Source organism: Simochromis diagramma, unplaced genomic scaffold (assembly GCF_900408965.1).
Source record: "Simochromis diagramma unplaced genomic scaffold, fSimDia1.1 OVJJ01000602.1, whole genome shotgun sequence".
NCBI classification, from domain to species: Eukaryota; Metazoa; Chordata; class Actinopteri; order Cichliformes; family Cichlidae; genus Simochromis; species Simochromis diagramma.
The window spans coordinates 8229451-8250812 of NW_024387040.1; the positions used below are offsets into that span (position 1 = coordinate 8229451).

General features: G+C 40.8%; 2 protein-coding genes across 4 annotated transcripts in view; one reads left to right on the top strand and one right to left on the bottom strand.

The window, feature by feature from the left end:
* The window catches only part of LOC120741123 (collectin-12-like), a 43648-nt gene extending 31556 nt beyond the window's left edge, over positions 1-12092 (bottom strand). The window contains exons 1-2 of the mRNA XM_040043802.1: positions 11794-12092; positions 10760-10810 (exon numbers count right to left, since the gene is read on the bottom strand). Coding sequence (XP_039899736.1) covers positions 10760-10810; positions 11794-11800 — 58 coding nt within the window. The 5' untranslated portion in view covers positions 11801-12092. The remainder of the gene's footprint in view (positions 1-10759; positions 10811-11793) is intronic.
* Positions 12093-17019: 4927 nt separating this feature from the next.
* On the top strand, positions 17020-21324 carry LOC120741131 (clusterin-like protein 1). 3 transcript variants are annotated; one of them, XM_040043821.1, is made up of 8 exons: positions 17020-17396; positions 18054-18155; positions 18254-18402; positions 18827-18997; positions 19092-19542; positions 19633-19761; positions 20223-20437; positions 20578-21324. In XM_040043821.1, the coding sequence occupies exons 2-8, from the start codon at positions 18065-18067 to the stop codon at positions 20785-20787; spliced, it is 1416 nt and encodes a 471-aa protein (XP_039899755.1). In that variant the 5' UTR covers positions 17020-17396; positions 18054-18064; the 3' UTR covers positions 20788-21324. The 3 variants fall into 3 exon arrangements, with proteins under 3 accessions (XP_039899755.1, XP_039899756.1, XP_039899754.1); XM_040043822.1 differs by lacking the exon at positions 17020-17396 and having other exon boundaries at positions 17814-18155; positions 20578-20758; positions 21083-21324; XM_040043820.1 differs by lacking the exon at positions 17020-17396 and having other exon boundaries at positions 17814-18155.
* Positions 21325-21362: the final 38 nt, after the last annotated feature.

Here is a 21362-nt window from a genome sequence, read left to right on the forward strand (position 1 = left end):
CAAATGCACACACACGCACACGAAAGGGAATACGAATGTAAAACCTTATGTACAAGTACGGCTCTTGCAGAACAAAGAACTGCAGCATGCCAAATTTTAACATAAGTCTTTTCACTGGAGGCGTTATAGGAACACACAGGTGTTTTGGAAAGCCTTCTCTCTGCGCTTTTTTATTTAATTACAAAATTTGTGACTCAGACCCTCAGTATAAATACCCCTTAAAGGCACAGAAAACAGGCCGTGCTGGACTCCAGAGACCCTCCCTTGACATCTGCGTATGGGTCACCTCAAGGACACCAGGCTTATTATGGTGTGTGAGAGCTGGAGCTAGGGGAACACGGTGGGGTTTGCTGCTTTTCCTCACTCTTAAAGGTGAGTCAGAAAAGTCACTGACACTCAGATGATCACAGTCCAGATTGAAAATAGCAGCTAACTACCCGCACATGTGTTGCTCTGGCAAAAACATCACAGAATGACGCCTGCACTTTATATCCAATGCACTGAGTCATGTTACTGCTGTTTTATTCAAGCTAATGAAGGTGCAACAGAGAGAGAAAGAGGAGGTGGAACAAGAGTTTACAGGATCTCTTGGAACCAATTGTTATTTCTAGAAAAAGATATTCAAGACGCTTTTTGAGGGTACTGTGACCTTAATCACAGTTCAGGGGATCAACTGATGAGGCAGGTCAACCAAAGTCTGACCAGCTTAGTCAAAACCGAATATATGTATTGCATTTACAGACCCCAGAGGGCCAAATCTGCAATTAGAGGGAATCTGACCCATTTTCAGCACAGAAGCGACATATCAATACATAACACAAGGTGCAATAAGGTCCTTTAGTTATGTTAAAAAAGGAATTGAGCCCAATTAATATTTAGAAATAAAAACAGCAAACAAAACACAGAGATCACTATTTCACTATCACTGTGGTAAGCTACTAAGGTGTCAGAAAAGCACATCAAGTTCAATCAAAGCAACTTCCAATTCAACATCTGTTGAATGTAATTGCAGTTACTCTCTGTTTTAGCTCTCTTTTGGTTTCCATCAGTACTTGAGGCTGCTGGCCCTTGAGCTCTCTGACTCATTCTATATTCCTCAGCTAGATCCTGACTTTGTAGGTTGTTGCTGGGCACTAAGCTAGCACTAGATCAAATGAGTTTTGCGGCATTAAAACAGCTGCTTAATGAAAAAGTGGCAGGCTCTACAACCTAAATGCATGAGGCTGGATCGGTGCTTGCTTTCATGTTCTTTACACCAAATTCTGACTCGACCATCTGAAAGTTGCAGCACAATTCAAAACTCGTCAGACCTGCCAAAGCTTTTCCAATGTTTTGTTTATGAATTGTGGCCTCAGTTTCCTGTTCTTAGCAGACAGGAGTGACACCTGATGTGGTCTTCTGCTGCTGTAGCCCATCTGCTTACACTGGTGTAAACAGGTGTGGTTATTTGATTGTTTGAGTTACTGTCGCCTTCCTATCAAGCCATCTAGTCATTCTCCTCTGACCTCTTTCATTAAGACGCTCATTGGATAGTTTCTCTTTGTCAGACCGCTCTGGTTGTGCAGGAAAATCCCAGCAGATCAGCAGTTTCTGAAATAGTCAGACCATGCTGTCTGGCACAAGTCACTTAAATCACCTTTCTTCCTGATTCTCAGTTTAAACTTCAGCAGTTATTTTGAATGCTTTCAGTTGCTGCCATGTGATTGGCTGATTAGATATTTGAGTTAACAAGATGACCTGTGAGTGCACATCCTTGTGTAGTCCTGCTAATAAGATGTTTATTAAGATGTAATATCAGTAGTTGAAGAGGTAGTTGAAATGTGACTAATTTAAAATGATTTTTTAACACTTAAATCATTTAAAAACAATCAAGTTCTTTTTTGTAAAATCCTATTCTGAAAGTAGGTAGAACGTATACTGGTGTAGCAGTGGAGTATAAGTAGCATAAAACTGACATACTCAGTTGTGGCATGTGTGTAAATGCACTGCTGTCTTGAGAAAATGTACTGTTGAAAGCTCAAGGCAAAAGAAAAATGATGTGTTCATAAAATTCCTCTGTGGTTGGCTGCCATTCCCTCTTTCAGCTGCTTTTCTTCAAATTCAGATGGTTCAGTGAGTTTCCAGGTTGAAAGGTTTGAATCATAACAGAGATAAGATGAAGTGTAAATGTCAGAGAGTGGATTTGTAGAAAAAAACTACAGCAATTTTTTTTTTCATTTTACTTTGCGCTTTTATTTCAAAAAGGTGCGCGTGTGTTACAGACAAACGGTCCAGATGGATCTCATACTGTCACAACTCCCACCCCTTCTATTATCTACTACCATCACATACTAACAAACCCTTATCTCCAGACACAGAGCTCCTCTCATTCTTCTCCAAACACATCCATCCTCTTTCTGCGCTTCACTTTCAACCAGCTGCATCACCTCCACCCTCCTCCCTTTTTTCCTCCAGCACCCGCTGTTCTCGCCGCTTAGTCAGCATTAAGTGTTATCCCTCCTCCCGTCTGTCCTGTGGTATGAGTTTCTCCCTAAACCAGATACAAGGAAATCCCTTACCCTGGTCTATAAATCATCTCTCTGTTTACACCCTCCTCTCCCTGCACAAAGAAAATGAGAAGAAATGCAACAGAGATCCAATTCTGTTTTAAAAGTCACTGGCTGACATTTGACTTTAAAAAAAAAATCACATTATACGGGATTATTTATGGATTTTGTTTTGGGAGTCATAATTTGTAGCATCTGCCTTCATTTTTCTTGCCCTTAGAACATAGGTGTCAAACTCTGGCCCGCGAAGCCATACCAAATTACTATCAGAGCTGGCCTACTGGTATTATACAGCTAATATATATATTGTTTAGTATTAAGCTTTGCTTGTTCCATATTCAGTTTTTTAGCAAAACGTGTTTGAGTCCATAAGAAAAGATTCATTCTTATATCTGGAGGAATAAATATATTTCAATAAATATTAACGTTAGCCCGCGACTTTGTTCCAGTTTTGAATTTTGGCCCACTGTGTATTTGAGTTTGACACCCCTGCCTTAGAACAATACAAACACTTCATTCTCACCTTCTTGTCACGACAGGAATTTCTCTCTGAAAGCTTTTCAAGCTTTCGGGGCAATCCGGGACTTTTAAAATAACTTGAAAACTTTCATGTATAAACACATAAAGAAGTGAGGCTACCCCACTTAAAATAATGATGAAGAATGAGCTAAATTAGCCAACAAACAGCATCAGTGTTACTGCATATCACAATTAGTCATAAACAGGTAGCAAAAATCATGTGAATTAGAATTCAATTCAATTCAATTTTATCGCCAAATCACAACAACAGTCGCATCAAGGCGCTTTATATGTTAAGGTAGACCCTACAATAATACATAGAGATAAAAACCCAACAATCACATGACCCCCTATTAGCAAGCACTTTGGTGACAGTGGAAAGGAAAAACTCCCTTTTAACAGGAAGAAACCTCCAGCAGAACCAAGCTCAGGGAGCTGCGGTCATCTGCCACAACTGGTTGGGGGGAGATTTAAACTCTCAAAAATGTTTTCTATTTTAATACTGAGCCAGTCTGCCTCCAGTCTGGGATATGAAATCTGGAATTTAAAATGAGTGATTTCACATCTGTGAAGTCAAAGCTGGCTTTAAAACACAGGCCAATACTGACTTCCTGATTTTTACTAGACAAGCCCTTGAAAGTCAAAGAAAAGCCCAGTGTTTTATAGCTTGGTTTTCCCACTCTAAGTAAGTAGTTTCCCATCTTTGTCTTCTCTCTACAGCAGGTGTTAGCACACTGCATGCTTGACAACGCACTTAACCTGCTTGAGTAGTTTTTGGTCTTTCAGAAGCTGAAGGAACACAGTAAACACACTCTTTTTTTGTTTGATTTACTAATCATTTAAACTAAATGAACTTAAACAGCATACAAAAAAAACAAATGTTGAAACTAAGAAGTTGTTTTGTTTCTTGAAAAAAGTATAGGCCTACTCATGATCTTCATGGCAGAAATACACTGTAAAAATAGTTGTGATGGTCACGTTTTCTTCAAACAACAGCTGCTGTAGTTTTAAAAGTGAAGTGTTTTCACTCGGGCTTGATTTAGATTTCTGCAGCGTGACAGTTTGGAGCCAACTTTCTTCTACTTTTCATGTTGTAATGCACCAAATGTTTTAGTGGGTCACAGGTCTGGATTGCAGGCCAGTTTAGCACCTGGACTCTAACAATGGAGTCATGCACTGGAATAAGGCCAGAATGTTGTTTGGCACAGCCATTCCCTGAAAAATATGTTGTTCAGATACATATGTTGCTTCAAAGTTTGTATACACTCATTTTATTAGGTACACCTTGCTAGTACTGAGTTGGACCTGCTTTTGTCTTCATGGCACAGATTCAACAAGGCGCTGAAAACATGCTTCAGAGATTTTGGTCCATATTGACATGATAGCATCACACATATGCCGCTGATTTTTTGGCTGCACATCCATGATGTGAACCTCCTGTTTCTATCCGCAAGTTTTCTGCTCCTTATGAGATACTAAATACACCATTATGTTCACCAGCTAGTGTCTGCTGGTATTTCAGAGCTGTGCAGGTAGTTTCATTGCTCGAAACAGTTGCCTTCTTCAAAACAGAAGCAAACAGTCATTTAATCCATGTAGTGTGAATGTGGAATTTTGGCAACAGGAAAAAAAAACACTGAAAACTGGTGAGCTGGTGATCATCATATGAGAGAAAATGCAAACATTATGGCAATAAAAAGAAAAGCACAGGGAAAGTCAAACACAGATGCTCACCCACACACATAATAAATGTTTGCAAAGGCAAGCTGACTCTAAAGTATCAAAGCCAAAGGAAAAATCTGAAAGTGGTATGGCAGACAATGAAAAAACATTAAGACTTCATAAAAGTATTAAGTGATCAAAAGCTGCCACGTCATTTTGAAACAGAACTAAGAAGCAGAATCTGAGAATCCCACAACACAACCCTGCAAAAGAGGAGAAACCACAGCAAAGTTCATAAAATTCCCCATCAGACATTCTGACAAATGCACTGCAAAGTATCACATGACAGTATATATTAAATGTGTCAAGCACCCATGTTAACATAGGACGTCTGATACCCTGCTAACCAGGATGGATGAGGTGTTATTAAGACTACAGCTAAAGGTGGCTGAGAAGCCAGGGGATACTCTGCCAGAGAAACCCACCGAACTGAACCGAGCCCTGCCCATGCTGACACAGCTGCTTCCAGGCAAAGATACCCCGACACCATGCTCAGCCAGGAACGTTCTGGGCCTTTGCTGGAGAAACCATAACAAGTGCAGGAAATGGATTAGTGCATTCTGGGTTCCACACCGGCCACAAACCTCCTGAGCCTGGCCTCTCCAAACCCACATGCGTGGGAACAGGAGTCACAGCAGCACAGGGCGTATGACCCCCATCCAGATATCAGTGCTTGTCCCAAGAGGATGTCCTCCCTTTTTTTTTATCCTCAACTTGTGGAGGAAGTCTTGCATTTTACGCTTTGTTGTATTAACTTTGCACACTGTTTCATGTAATTCTACCTCTTTCATCGATATACTGTGCTGCTGGGATAAAACTCATTGTACGTGACTATATCACAATGTATTGTAGTGCAGTTACATTCTGTCAGAGTTTGTTATTGCTACAACATAACCTAAAGATAATGTTTCAAAATCATTTCCACTGTTTTGTATGTTTCCTTACGCCGTTTCCAGTTGGTGCTATTTAGGTGGTAACCAACAAAAGGCTGCAGTTCCCTCAATGACCACTTGAGGCTGCTTCCAAAAACTAATCAGTCCTACTGACTGTCATGCTAAGATGCCCAATTTTATACATGCAATAATGTTTACAGTCTGATATAGTTCTGGTCTCTATATATAATAATTCACTCATTAATTATTATAATTAGTAATAATTAGTAATTATTAATTACTCATTAATTCACTCATTTAAACTGGTTCAAATTATCCATAGTTAACTTTTTTCTTGAGGGAAACTTAATTATGATACCTGCTAATTAATAAATGTCTGGTTCTGTGAGATACAAATATATACAAGAAGTCTAGTCATGAAAACTAGAGCACAGACTTCTTGGGCAACAATGCTTTATCAGCATCAACTTGGCAGTCAAAGCAGCCACGTTGTTAAAATGCATACCTTTAAGGCTAGATGCAACAGGTGAATAAAAAATCCATACACTTGCTACAGAGAACATATTCAATTCAATTCAGTCTTATTTATATCGTTTCATATCACAAAAGCAGGTAAAGATAAAGATGCTACAATAGTACAGAAAAAAAATCTAAAATCAAATAAACCCCTTTGAGTAGGCACTTGGCGAGAGTGGGAAGGAAAAACTCCCTTTTAACAGGAAGAAACCTCAAGCAGAACCAGGCTCAGAGAGGGGCGGTCCTTTCTGTATCCAACTGAAAGAAGATGGTTTTTCTACCCCTGCTAATGTGCTTGGCATATTAACACAGGAGTTTTCAAGGCTTCAAGTCTGAAGAGCTGCAGTATTTGGCACTTGCACAGGTTGTTGTTAGTTATTTACAAGGTAACTACAAGGTAACTTTTTAGAAATATGAAGTAAACTCTTTCATCTACAATAGATGGAAGCTTTGTGACAAGGTGGCTCTTTCTCTGTTCTTCTTTCTCTTTGTTTTCACAATTGCATGTTTTTTTGTGTGACTTGAAGGTTCATGCTTTGAATCAGGCCAAGGGCAGCTGCTGACTTCCATTGACCGATGATTATACTAGTCCTAATGGGGCTGTGAGAGTTCAGCCAAAGCTCAGGTAGATTTTGTTTTTGTTCTGATGGCCTTCTTGTGTCAGCCCCCCACAGTAAAATAAATACGTTTAAACCTTGAGCACTGTGAAAGCAATTCCGGCCCAGCTTCAGCTTGGCAGGGAGGGAGATGGGATCACCATATGAATTTACTTTGAGTATGCGCTGATAACTGTGTGTGTGTGTGTGCCTGAGTGGTGTACATTTACACTTGTATACAAGCGAGTGGAAAATGCATGTCTATATTTGTATTTGTGTAAATATACATGACATATCCATGCCTTATGGATGATGCTTAAGTAAAGAAAAGAATTAGAAACAGCTCACTCTGTTTAAAAAGTGTATGTCTGTGCTTGCAAGTGTGTATCTTTGTATAAAGCCGACTTCTTACTTTGCACGTCAGCAAAAGCACAAACATCACCAAATGTACTTTTAAAGATATTTCAGCATGTGGTCACTTCCCATTACTGGTTCACATGTGTTCATATTACACATTGCACTTTTTAATGCAAACCTTATATACTTATATGCAGAAAAGAGGGAGCCCGGACTTTGCTGGTTTGTATATGAATTGCAGCCAAAACAGTGAAGAAAGTGAATGAAACCAGTGTCGAGTTTCCTTACAGTTATATATCTGCACTTTATCACAAAACCGAGGTGAACACATCAAATCCTGGAATTTCAGGAATTGGACGAGCGCTTCATAAACAACCATCTGGAAAGATGAAGCCAAAAATTAAACCATGTGGAATTTTACTGGTTATCTTTTCTATTGCTTCCTTGATAGAGAGAGAAAAGAAAATCACACAAGTAAGTGGTCCCCTTGGTCCTTTATCCTACAGTTGTGCAGCGGACTGCATTCAAAAGCATTCTTTACAATTAACTCAAAGCATGGACAATTTATTTTAAGACTAATTTCTTCAACCAGCACGGGCGTGAAACATCTTGTTCTAATCATGTTTGATTTCTTATGCAACAAGAAATATCGCTTCTACCCAGAAATATGGAGCCACCAGCCACCTCTCATGCATTCATTCACAAATGCTAATGGGTCTCGACATATGGAAAGCATGATCTACCTGCTGACAGCTGCTCATTCCTCACATCTCTATGTTTCACGTCTCCCTAAGATGATTTTCTTTGCGTTCAGGAATTTTATGGGAGCCCGTCGCTCTCTGCAAAAACTTCTGGAGCACTTTGGGAATTGGCCAGTAGCAATGCAAAGTATGTGAAATGTGTATATGAAAGGATGCCAAAGCCCACTCGTATTATAGGTGTCGTTTCTTGTTCACAGTGACTTTGAAAAACCAGCGGGTTTGAGTGTTCTTTCTTTCCCGTGTTAACTCGCCCCGTGTTATTTTTTTTAAGCTCAGTGGCGACTTTATAAACTGGGCAGATATTCACACAACATTCACAGCTTTGACATGTCACGACAGTTTAAACACTATCAGTCTCCCGGGAGACCGCAGTGAATTAAAGCAAAACATGCAGGGAGGAAATAACTGTTTGTTCCCTTCTGTGAACTGACATTATAGCACTAATAGTGGTAGAATGAGGGCTCGGGAGGGTTTGCATGAATGCGGTTCTATTGCACAACAAAGGCTCTGGAGGGGTGAAGCAGACCCCCGGAGCCGGCCCCTCAGAACAGCTGCCGTGTCCCAGCAGGACCAATTTCACTCAGAAGTTCAGCAGCTTTCTTGTCCTACTCATCCACATGTCAAAAGTTCATTTGAATAAAGTTAAAAGTGAGCTGGATTTGACTTCCCCACCCCACCCTCCCCACGGCTCTCTACTGTAATATATGAGCGGGGACTTGCACGCGCTCACAGAGAAAGACAAACAGGATGCTTCTACTCGGGTGACTGGGATGAAAGGGACCGTGTGCTTGGACGCAGCTTGAATTCGTCTCCGCTGGTCCTGAGTTAGACAGCGTAGCCCGCTGCCTCCTTTTCACTCTCACGGACTTCGGCCAAACTGTGTGTGAATGAGTCATACTCCAGTAACACCCTGAATACAGCGACTCTGAGACTCCTGATCGCAATTCGATGAGCAGTTATGGGGCATGTGCTCATGCCTGCAGTGAGAATAATAATGATAATGCTCTTTAGCGTGTGTGACAGAGAGTTGGTCCCTTGGTTTGGTTTTTAAGCATTATCCAAAAGCATGAATAGCGAATATGCTGAAGCAGTGAACCCAACAGCACATCAGCAGCAAGTACAGAAAAACAACTGAAAGCAGATCCTGTTTTTAAAAAAGTGCTTGTGATGGAGAGACTGTACATCATTAAACATATATTATGTATGGGCAAGAGTGGAAAAAATGCATTACTGGAGCAGAGTGGATGGTATTAAAGCTGGCTTTGAGGGAAAACACTGAGCAGAGGTGTTGTGTAAAACACTCAATTTGCCCAAATTACTAAAAATTAGGATGCATTAGTCATGGGAACTATTTGTTTGGCAGAAAAACACTTCAAAACTGCAGAGAGTCACAAGGATACTTTCCCCGAAGCTACTGCTGACTTTCACAATCATTACAGAATGTAGTGCAGTGATAAGTGGAAATGGACTGCCTGTTGTTACAGAGAGCAATCTTTAGAGGGCAAGAATAGTCTGCGTTAAACACTTAGTGTGTCGGGAAACTGAAATTTCAGCAATTTGTAACCAAATTTTATAAGACAGAGGGTGACAGTGATGGATTAACTTCAGTAGGATACCAGCTTTGATGTATTTAGACTGTAGACTGGTAAAAACCTTCTGGATAGTCAGCTGCTGTTCCTCTGTTTGCTTTTGGGTTACAACCGCATCGGTGGTCATAACAGCTGGAGGACATATCGTGGAAACAAGATCCTGCTGCAACAGCTCAACTGGATGTTCTGCTTTGTCGTCTAGTTTTTCACTGTTTACTTTCATGTATTTTAATCTCTATTCAGCCTTTTTAGTTACTGTAAGATGTTGCAAGTCTGATCACTAATGACTTTTGCTTTAAAGTGGATCTATTGTGCTTTTGCTTATTAGCTGTGACTAAAGTTTTAAATAATGAGGTCAGACTGTATTGAAGTAATTCCTCTGAGCCTAAGATTCAGGCTTCAGACTGATCCAAATGATCCAAATCTCAGGCACACAGCTCTGACTGTGAGCATAGAAACCCCACCCACATGGTATTTAAACCATCTGTTTTTCAGGGGCAGCCAATCAGCACAAAGTTGGCTTAAAGGGAAAGAAGCTAAAAGAAGAAGCTTGCTTCAGACAGTGAATAAGTTGCAGGTATGTACCAGAGCCCAGCATGAAAATAAAAGAGTGTGTAAGTCATGTAAAGCTTCTCTTGCAGAGTGGAAATGAGGATAAAAGGGGCCTTCAAATAATTCATAATGTATAGATCTGTAAAGAAAGCCTCTGTAAACTGGGCAAAAAAAACCATATGTTGCCTGTGCATGAACACACTTCTATACACACACAAAAATGCATGTACCACAACAGACGGACATGCATTGACTACAGTCTGAGTTTGAGTAGCCACATTTTTGAGGTTCTCAGCATGTTTGTGTGAGTCAACATGTTTAAGTGACTCGGTTTAAGTGGATAAAGGGGAGGTTTTGAAACTTCTTGATCTGGAGAGCTCTGTCGGCAGTCGTTGAGCCTGCGGCAAGCTGGACCTCACAGACTGTCAGCCACATTTATGTTCAGCCTAAAATCCTGCCATCAGAGGCAAAACCATTAGCGATGACTATCGGGACAGATGAGGTTCAGGCAGCCAGCTGTCTGTCCTGACATAGAATGATTCAATTAGAGCAACATGCTTGTAAATATCCAGGTAATTGTAGGTATGCAGCAACAGAAAGAGAGAAGGAGTTGGGCCCACACACTAAGGCCCTTTAATTCATGGCTTTTTATTCACACAAAAAAGGAGTTTTGTGATTAAAAAGAAGAAAAGGTCACGTCTCACTCACCGAACCTCTTGTATCCAAAAGACTGTACTTCCTCCTCGTCTGCAAAGTCGTCTGCGTGACATAATCAGAAACATATGACATAAATAGGTCACACAACTAGGGGTACACTGTATCTGAGACAGTTGTTAGGACTCCATAAATAACATAAAAGTGATAGAGACACTACCGGGCTGCTGCGTAGAGTCAAAAATGTATAAAGGATGAGGATTTGTATGAGGATTTATGCTAGAGATAATAGAGTATCATCTCCTCTGTGTATGTGTGAGTGTGAGTTTAGAGATAGGAGGTCCACAGAACTGTAAAAACCACAGGCTGCGGTTTCTCTGGGTTGTTGACAGTAAACCCTAATTACACTGCTACACTGCACTGAAGACTGGAGCGGAGCACAGAGAACATCACTGGTAATGGTTAACAGATGGGGCCAGGAGGAGGGTGACATGGGTAAGGGGGAGTGATGGGGGAGCCAGGGAGGGATGACTTTCACGAAGGGGGGGCGTTTAGACTAGATCAGGAGCCACTGTTGCATAGTGGATCACACATTCCTGAGTGCTAATTCCCCTCCAGTTCACTCTACATGAGGAAGATGCTGATGAATTAGAACGCCTGCAGATTGTTGTCTTTAATCGGCTACTTGTTGGAGTTTAAGCACAAACACAGCAGTCAGTGATGAAGCTCTGCAGGTGGTGCTCACTGGTCATCATCAGTCATACCCTTCTCTTTCTCATGCTTAAAATCAAGTGCATCTAAAGCCTCTCTTTTCTCTCGTTTGTTAGATCTGGGCTTTTTTTAAATTCTCACATTATCAGTTTAGCAGCCAAATTGCGCAAACATTATTTGGTGTTTTAATTCTTTCAATAGGATGAAACTGGTGGTGGAAAAAACTGCATTTTACAACTTCTGCTGCGCAGTAGCGTAATGTCATCCAGATGTGCGCACTCGCAGAACACAAAGAAACACTTACATGTTAAATCAATGCAATATTTGAATGAAAGTAAAGGTCTTGCACTTTTTTTTCTGCAGCAACAGTTACGTACCTTTCATGGCGTTTTATCACTCGTTGAGAACTGTAGAAGAGATGAGGACCGCTGTCACTTTATGCGCATCTCACCATCCAGTGCAGAAGTGTAAACTTGTTCCAACACACTATAATTAAAGGATTTTTTTTAAAGCTACAAGTCTGCATTGACTTTCATGACTCTCAGTTTAAATTCCCATCGTTTCTGCTTTCTTGCTCGCTGTGGCTCAGAAGAGTGTTTGCGGGAGAGCTCAGATGATCCCAGAGCGCTGAGCTAAAGGAGAGTTGAGCTGAGACTTAGACCAGTGTTAAGTTACACAAAGCAGCAAGTTGTGTTTCCGGTGGTCCTTTCAGAATAAATTGTAGTCGCCCCACCTCTTTTCCACCCCTTAAACCACAGAAAATACAACCTATTTCAGGAAGATGAAATAGATGCCTAATAGATGAAGATGCCTTTCACATAATTTGTTCCCATTTCTTCTTTCTATGAAAAAATACCAAACATATCTCAGTTTATCAAATATAACAATGCAAATGATCAAAAGATATTACTGAAAACCTGGCACCTCTTGTCAAGTCGTAGCCCTAAATTCTATCTACAGGATAGGATTTCGCATGGCACTCGTTCCAAACAAGCTGCTGATGCAATAAAAGCATATCTGAATTAAAAACACACACAATAGAACACTCTCTGCCGGGCACTGGCTTTCCTACAGCTCGAACCTCAACATTATTGAAGCAGTGTCGGATCATCCTAAGCAGGGAACAGAACAAAAGGCAGCCAACATTTTCCTGAAGCCTGCTTAAAGAAATTACAAGAAGCCCTGCCTAAGAGAGTTCAGGCTGTGTTTATAAAAAAAAAAAAAAAAAAGATCACACTAAATATTGACTTTTCACCTTTTTGCACAAGCTGTGTTTCTGCCTTATACTGTATTTCCATGTGTGTATATATTTTTCAACAAGTAACTGCACATATTTTCCTAGTAAAATATAAAGATATGAAGGATGCCTCGGGTCTTTTGCACAGTTCTTGGTTTCAAGACATCAGAAAAAAACTTCTGTGTCAAGCTCAAAATCTTTGCTTTGACACATTTAGGGGGAAAGCAAAGCATTTGTAACAACATATAGATGACATTTTCTGCCCTCTCTTTTAGATTTTCTAAGCGCTTTTAAGGTATCTAAATTTAATTTAGGCACGCTTTTATTGTGAAAGCTAAGATACTTCATTTCCGGCACTGGACTCAATTTCTGCATAACTTTCAACATAACTTGACAACCAAACTTGTTACTACATCTGTGCTGCACAGCCTTTCAAAACAGTTACGGTCCCCGGCCCTCCTGCTGAGCCTCCTCCTGTGGGGACAGAGGAGGTGCGGACTGCTTTCAGCACTACAGACCGCGAGACGTCGCCCGACGCTGCAGTAATCCAGCCGGAGATGAGATTAGGTTACAGGGGGTTGATAGCAATCTCGTCCCCCGGGTAAAAATCTGGTACCCATTAGAGATAATTTCAAAGGTTGGAGAAGGTGGAGGGGAGCACCGCGACATTTCTGCCCAGTTTCTGTTTTGCATATTTAGGCTCATATCTCATGTCCTTCAAGGATTTAAAAATCATTTTAATATCAGCCTCCCTGCGGTAATAGATTAAACATGCTGTTTGGTGACGTGTTATCATCTGATTTATCACGGCAGCCCCACAATCCTGCAAAACACCGCAGAGTATTTTCCATTGCTTCCACAGAACAGGAGAGAATCCTGCAGGAAAAAATAGCAGGCATACAAAAACTAAAATCAAAAACTTATAGATTCAAGAAAAAGTCTTACGGCTGCGTGAGAGCTGTACTTCAAAGGTATAAAAAAAAGTTTGCATGTTCCAGCTGCATGCATAAATTAGTGAAAAACTATAACTATGCATTTTTATTGCCACGATGTCTAAATGAGCTCTGTTTGATAAAGCACAATAACATCCTCATGACAACATGGCTATATAGATGGTTGCACTTCCTCTAGAAATAACTTATTTTGCTGAGAAGTGTCCGCTGTTTATCCATATTAGACTGTAAGGTTCACTGGGCGCCATTTTTCTTTAACTCTTCCAGGTGTTGTGATAATTCCTGGACACTTCCTGTATCCACAGTCTTCAGATCACTGATCAAACACAGAGCTCCAGCTGCATCCTCCCAGACTAACAAGGAACATCAAAGAAATGAGACAGGCCCACTCTTGCATCTTCACAGTCCAGGTTAGTGTCACTGGGTTACATGATGCTAATCTTTTTACACTCGTTCACTTCATGCCAGTAAATTTTCCAGAAACGGATGCAGACAACATCAAGTGTCTCAGCACTGGAATCCTCTGGGCTTGGAAGGAAAGCAGCACACATGTCCAGCTCAGATCTGTTTGTTCTTCTTTCTTTGGATAACACAGCCTTCTAACTCTGGCTCAGCACTAATAGCTTGAGTTTGACCCAGTGTGCCACATAACATACTTCAGACCAAGTTGAGATGATCAAGCAACTAATTACTTGTTTTACTAAAGGCTTCAAAACTGTTATTTTACTGTCGGCTATGATTGGAGCAGCAGGCTAGTATTGGGGCGCAGAGAGAGATCGTGGTGAGCTAATAAAAAGCAGCTGAGGGTCAGGTAGCTTACTACCAAGCTCCTGCTGGTCCTTATTCAGGGGTTGGGACCTCATTTGCTGGGTCAAGGCTTTCTGCAGTGGGTTCAGATTAGCAGGAGATTTAGAAAGCATACAGGAATTCCACATTTGCCACGGTGCCGCCATGTAGTGATTAGAAAAATGGCAACTCAAATCATTCAATTGCTGCAGGAGAGATTCACTGTTGGCAGACTAGAGAAAGTACTTTTCCATAGACTGCTGAGATAGTTTAATAACTTTTTAGTTTATTAAAACTGTACCTTAACATAACCGTTCATGCCCTAAAAAAAGAAAGAAAATTTTGATCACTTGGGGGCAGCAGTGACAAGCTCTAAAAAATGATGAATTCTTACTGTAAAATCCTGTTTTTAAAAATAGTCTTAAATCTTCCGCAGCTTAACTTACCAACAGGATTTTAAAATGCAACCACTATGACTTTATGCCTGAAAAAGAGATATAAAAATAAGGTGAAAGAGGGCTGGGCTGTACTTTTATGTAATACCACATTGTACCACAAGAGGGGGCAGTGAGTCAATGTAACCTTTATCCAACTAGTAAATGATTAAACATTTTTATTTAGAATGGCAGCCTGCAAATTCCAAAGCATCTTAAATAAATATATATACTTTAAAAAAAAAAGAAGCAGCTGCAAACATCTGGAAAAATTTAAACAAACTCATTAGACCAACACTGCCTCCTGGTAGTAAAGTTTTCAGTTAAAGTTTTTAAGATTAATTAAAAAATAGTGTCTTTAATACAGCTCCAGGTGTGCGGCTGGAATTTTCCATCAGGATCCTGAGTCTACCTGGTATCGCCCCTGGGCAGGGCCATCTTCTCCTCTGCAGTTCTACAAACCTGGAGCTGATTGCAGGCAATCAAGCCAGAGTGATTTAGGCCTCACGCTGACGTTCATTCACCGCCAGTTCATCATCAACTCATGTTGGTAGCCAGCTTACATGGTTCAGGCGCTCCTTGTGATTTTACTCTGCTAACCTTGTTTTCTTGTGACACAGTTCCAGGACTCACCTTGACTCAAACCTCAAGCTTAAGCTCCTCTTTTGGACTCAGGAATCCTGAGTCCAAAAGATTTCAAAGATTGGGTAAGGTATCCTGAGTCAGGATACCTTACCCAATCTTTGAAATCACTCTGTGCCTCATCTGCCTGCCCTTCCGCTATTGCACATCATCAGAAACCTTCAGATCTCAGGTCAGCCATCCCACACCGTCCAGCTCACTCTGGATTCACGTCACCCCTCCCTCATTGCTTACTCACTCCACCTGCAAGTAAGAAAAGTTGTAAAACATACTAACCATCTACAGAGCTCCTCTCCACTACCCTTCCCTAATTCAGTTGTCCTCTCTCCTCAGTGTGACTGCTAAACTGCTACGTTCCAGTGTACATCAATTCCCCCCTCTCAATCCATGTCAAGCTAGCCACGTAAACTAGGCCTCGCCACGTCAAGTCCTGTGTTTTATTGCCTCTGTCCTTATCATATTTTGAGTTTAACCAATAAACATCGTAAAACGTTCTGCTGTCTCTGCTCTGGGTTCCTACACAGTCCAGTTTTTGGACCAAGCTTTCGGTCTTATGACACACTATTTCTAAGTATGATGACTTCCAGGATCAGATAGTTTCCAGTTTTCTCTGTGTGGATTTACAAGGCCCTGCTTGGACAAATGCCCACCTATATTTGCGATCTGCTCACATGGAGGAGTACTGTTTCTTATAGCCTGCGTTCAAGCGATCTTCTTCTGCTCAATGTTCCATTTGCCAGAACTGAACTGGGAAAGAGGGCTTTTACCTATGCTGCCCCTTTTACATGGAACATGATGCAAAAAGACTGGAAGATAGCAGATCTTATTTCATTAAATGCTTTTAAGTCCAAATTGAGAGAGCCAGAGAAAAATGTTTTATAAAATGTAATTGTTATTTATAACATGTATGTAACTTTGTAATTTTAACATGTTGTCGCCTCTTGGCCAGGACTCCCTTGAAAAAGAGGTTTTTAATCTCAATGGGACTTTTCCTGGTAAAATAAAGGTTAAATAAAAAAATACAGTCACAATATCATTCTCCATAACCGGAAGAGTTTCAGACAGAGTGCCAGAAAGCTTTGTAGCTGTTCTGGTTACTCATGATGACAGATGGGTTTCAGTAAGACACAAGAGCCTAAAGGATTACATGCAGTTTCTTTTGGCTGTTTATCACCAGCTAGTACATTTACAGCACAGGTAACCATATCACAAGGCATACAGCTGTATTACGTGAAGTTGAAATGACAGTGCACATTGTAGAGTCAGGGTTCTTATCGATCTAAACCATATTTCGTGTTCCCTGGACTGGATTATACAGCTGTCTTCTACTGATTTTTTTTTGATACCCTACAGAAATGAATGGCTGCCTGGAATGGTAGAAAAACGGAAAACAAGCAACATAAACTGAAAGTCTACACAGTTTGTTGTTAAAGCTTAAACTAAGAGCAGCCGTATATCCTCTTTTCAGTTACCCTGTTTTGTGTACAGTGTGCACGTGTGCATGTGCAGTCCTCCTGCTCCTGTTGTGGCCTGCAGTGCAGAGCTTAACCCATGATTGAGACCATGCCAGTGTGTGTGCCAATTCTCTGCAGGGGGCTCAGGCTTACTGTCAGTCTGATAGAGATTAAAGCATAAAGTTTTACCTAAGGAGGGCTCTGGACTATGTTAGAGACCATTAAGTGCGTGAGACAGACAAACAACTGAGCACGTTATATTTACAGAGCATTAAAGTTGATCTGCAGGTATGCAGCGCGCATAAGGCTTAATAACCAATAATGCAAACACACTAATAGGATCTGTACTGCTGAGTAGATCCATAAAAATAGAACAATCCTCGGAGGAACCAGACTGTGTCAGTCTCATCCTTCCATAAGCACAAGCTGCTGCTTTTTTTTTTTCGGGAGTCGGATATTTTCAGAGCTCTCAAGGTAAAAGCTTGTTCTACATTTCTTCGGTTTGTGTTTTGCACAGAATGGCACAGTTGCAGTGCAACAGCAGGCTTGGATGAGATATTGGAGGAGACTTGCAATACAGCTGTTGTTTTTTTTAAACTAGATATTTTAAATGTTTGCAACCTGGAAGACATCTTACTCTGTGTTCACTGAAGGTTAATGGGAATAATTTGCATTGATAAGATGCCATAAACTAAATAAATATGCAGTATTCAGAGCAAAAACACACAGTTATGGTTGTTTCCTGTTATTTACTATTTACTTGCTGTTGCTTTCAGCTTATTTAAGAAAAAAATTGTGTAGTAATTTGAGGTTTTGTTGTGTACATTTTTTGGATATTCACCTTTATGTATAATTCATCTGCACTTTATGGTAGTAAGCCATCATATTTCCTAATGTGATACTAATGAACAAATCCAAAAAGATTAACTGACAGCTGCCTTAGTGGATCTGTTCAGCTCATCATGTTTATTGGTTTGACATTGATTTCATATTGGATACTAATGAACTGACATTTTATCCACTCCCCTTCATCCTGTAAATATTATATATAAATTTGCTTGTGAGCTGGCACCACCATGTGGTCGTTGTTTCTTTTTGCTAGAAAAAAAAAATTCTTCTCCTGTTCTGAAGCTTGAGGCAGGATGTGGAGGTTTCTTGCTCAGATTCTCTTCATCGCTGAAGTCATGCTCTGTGCCGCCGACTCTCCTCCGATCAGCGAGGAAACACTGAAAAGTAAGGCCTTCGCTGACAGAAAAGAAAAGCGAAAAACAAGACACCAGTGATTACTGTTGCAGAGCTTAAAGTATTGTGTGTTCCATGGGTGTGTGCAGGGCTTTCCGCAGCGGGAGAGCAGTATGTTGATGAGGAACTAAAGGAAACTTTGCTCGGAGTGAAGCAGGTGAAGGAAATGATGGAGAAGAAAGAAGAGAAGCACAGGCACCTGATGGATGCACTGAGGCACAGCAGTGATAAGAAGAAGGTGAATTCTGTTCGTTTTGCACTGTGCTGATCGTCCAGTTTCAAAAATCCTGCACAGCATTTGTGGCTGGTTAAGATGTACCCGCAATTAAAACCGTGTTTAAACGGTTTCATGCCAGTCCTTGTGCATTTTTCTGAAACCCACCACATATTTTCTGCTTCACAAAGACAAAGTCACATGGAGAGACCTCAAAGCAGACAGTGAAAAATGAGTGTGGGAGTGCAGCTGGTTAAGTGAGTCTGGGGTGTAGTTTTACTACAGTCAGGATAAATTAACTGTCTCGAGATTATTATATTTTCTGAGTGTTTTCAGAACGCAGGGCAGGGCAGAGTGCCGGAGCCTCAGACTTCATCTTATCCTCTGTGGTTTATTAAAAGGGAATGTATCTGTGACAGAGTTTTCTGTTTTTTGGGTTGGGTTTTAGGGGGTGATGCAGCTGGCCAAAGAAACACAGCAAAAAGTCGAGGAAGCCGAACAACAATGTCAAGATTTAACCAAATCTTCCTTTGGGGAGTGCCGACCATGTTTGGAAGATTCTTGTAAGGCCTTCTATACATCTACGTGTCGCCGCGGCTTCGCCTCTTTCTCGTTCAAGGTTTGACTTCAGCACATTCCAACAAAAGGAATCTCTTTAGGACTGATGTTTAAGGTGCAAACATATCTCTGTGAATCTCTCTCCCTCCCTTCAGGTAGAGGAGTTTTTCAGGAAAATGGCCACTAAGTTGGAAGATGCCGAGCAGGTCCACAATAAAAATCAGGAGAATTCAGGTGAAAATGTCGCAGCTGAAAAGCAGGTCACAGAGGACAAATCCAATATGGAGCTGCTGCAGGCTGAAGCATCGTTCAGCGACCTGTTGTCAAACATCAGCCTTTTGTACAACCAGAGCATTGGTCTGGCCAAGAAGATGCAACCCGTGTTTGGTCACGCCTTTCTAGAAACCTTTGCCACTGAGCTGCAGTCCAGCACACTTTCGACCAGAGGGTCAAGCTCTGGCTTCCTTGGGTCGGTGGGTTTGGAGCACGTTCTTCACTCAGTGCTTGACTTTGGGAAGAGCGTGCTGGAAGGCTTCAGTGCCCCAGTGGCTGATTTGTTTGAGGAAATAAAAGAAGCTGAAGAGTACGTTCAGCAATCAAGTCGAGGTATCTGATGCACAACGCTGCACTCTTAAATGTGTGTGTTTGTAGACAATGGTTGTTTGTGTGTAACATAATTCATGTCCACCTACAAAGATACAGGCTTGTTTTCTGCAATGGGACCGCTGCAGAGCAGATATATGTGCAGAAGACTCCGCAGACAAGCATCAGAGTGCTGGAAGCTTCAAGACCTGTGTGAGACATGCAGGGATTATCTGTTAAAGGGTAAATCCAGATTTATTTTGCCGCTCTTCCCACACAGACACATATAAACAGTTTAAAACTGGTTTTATTTGACGTTAAAAAGAAGGAAAACTATGGAAAACAAAAAATGTCTGTCACAATTTCCTAGAGTCTCAATGCCACATAGCTTGTTGGGTCTGGAAAACTGTCCAAACCCAACAATATGGTCAGATTAAAATGATTTAGCAGACATAAAAACAGAACATTCACATCTGAGAAATGGGAATCAACTTGTTTAGGGCATTTTTGAGGCTTTACTTAAATGGTTAATTCGTTGTTAAAATAGTTGTTGATTAATTTTCTCTTGACTGAGAGGATTTTTAAAAATGGTTTTAACGCTTTTTAGATAGATGCTTAAAATTCTTTCATCAGGAATAATGCAAAAAAAAAAAAAAAGTCCTTTAGTTCAACATGAACATCTGGATTTCTGCCTCCTCGTACAGCATGCCCCAGTGTGCAGCAGTTGCACTCTGAGATGGAGGAGATGTACATGCTGCTGAACGCCTCCCGTCAGCAGTATGACGGCAGGCTGCAGCTGGTCCACAGACACACAGCAGACACTCAGATGTGGCTCAGCAGCATGCATGACAAGTATGGCTGGGTCAGCCAGCTGTCCAACAGCACAGTGGACCCACACAGCATCTTCAGTGTGATATTGGTATGTGGCTAGTGATGCTGCATCTGTAGACATTATCTTTGCTGTATAAATTGGGAAGCTTTTATTAAGGTTGCAACAAGCCAAGGTTGCAATTTTGAGTCAGACGGCTACTTTCATTTTCATCTCTTTTCATCTTTTAGGTGAGTCCACAGCAACAGATAAAGAATAACAAGCCTAAAGCAGACAGCAGTGTCACTGTCTCCATAATGGATTCAGCCCCAGTAACCATACTGGTCCCAGCAGATCTGGAGGTGGATGACCCTGCTTTCATCCAAAATGTTGCTCAAGAGGCTCTGACACTATATAAACGGAAGATAAAAGGTATTGATCCCACGATTGTGGTCCCTTAGTGCAGTATTTGGCTACCAGCATCACCTGGCAGAGTTCAAAATTGAATTTAACCCAGATGAACTGCAATCATTTGAAAGCGCTTTACACTGCGATCGCTACAGATTGGATAGTATGTTGCAATCCAAGATGATAATGTGACTAGAAAAACAATCATACATTCCTCTTTTTATTGACTTGTTTAAAAAGATTAATTGGATCCACATGAAATCAATCTCTAATTACATTATATTTTTTGTTTTTTAATGGTCTGTACACTTACATAATGTAAAACTTAATAGTTTTTTTTCTGCACAGGAATGGAGTAATGTGATCACACCACCATGGGAACAGTTTCTTTATGCAGAGTGAAGAGTCCAGGACATTCAGGTTTTCTCGTGCACAATTAAGCTGATCTGTATAATACTTGAAAATGCACCGCATAGACCTCTAAACCTTCATATGCACAGTTTATGTTGTTCTTATTTATGTATTTTGATGCTTAGATTTTTAAACGTCTACGCAATAAAACAGTGTACACTCCTCAACCTCTATTTTGTTTGTTATTTATGTCACGAGTACTTTTGAATTTAGTTTT

What these genes read in the sequence shown, in the direction of transcription:
- LOC120741131 (XM_040043821.1), top strand. Translation starts at nt 18,065, where the DNA reads ATGTGGAGGTTTCTTGCTCAGATTCTCTTCATCGCTGAAGTCATGCTC. An exon ending in CGTTCAGCAATCAAGTCGAG is followed by an intron (nt 19,543 to 19,632) that starts GTATCTGATGCA and finishes CCACCTACAAAG; the next exon opens with ATACAGGCTTGTTTTCTGCA. An exon ending in CAGGGATTATCTGTTAAAGG is followed by an intron (nt 19,762 to 20,222) that starts GTAAATCCAGAT and finishes CTCCTCGTACAG; the next exon opens with CATGCCCCAGTGTGCAGCAG.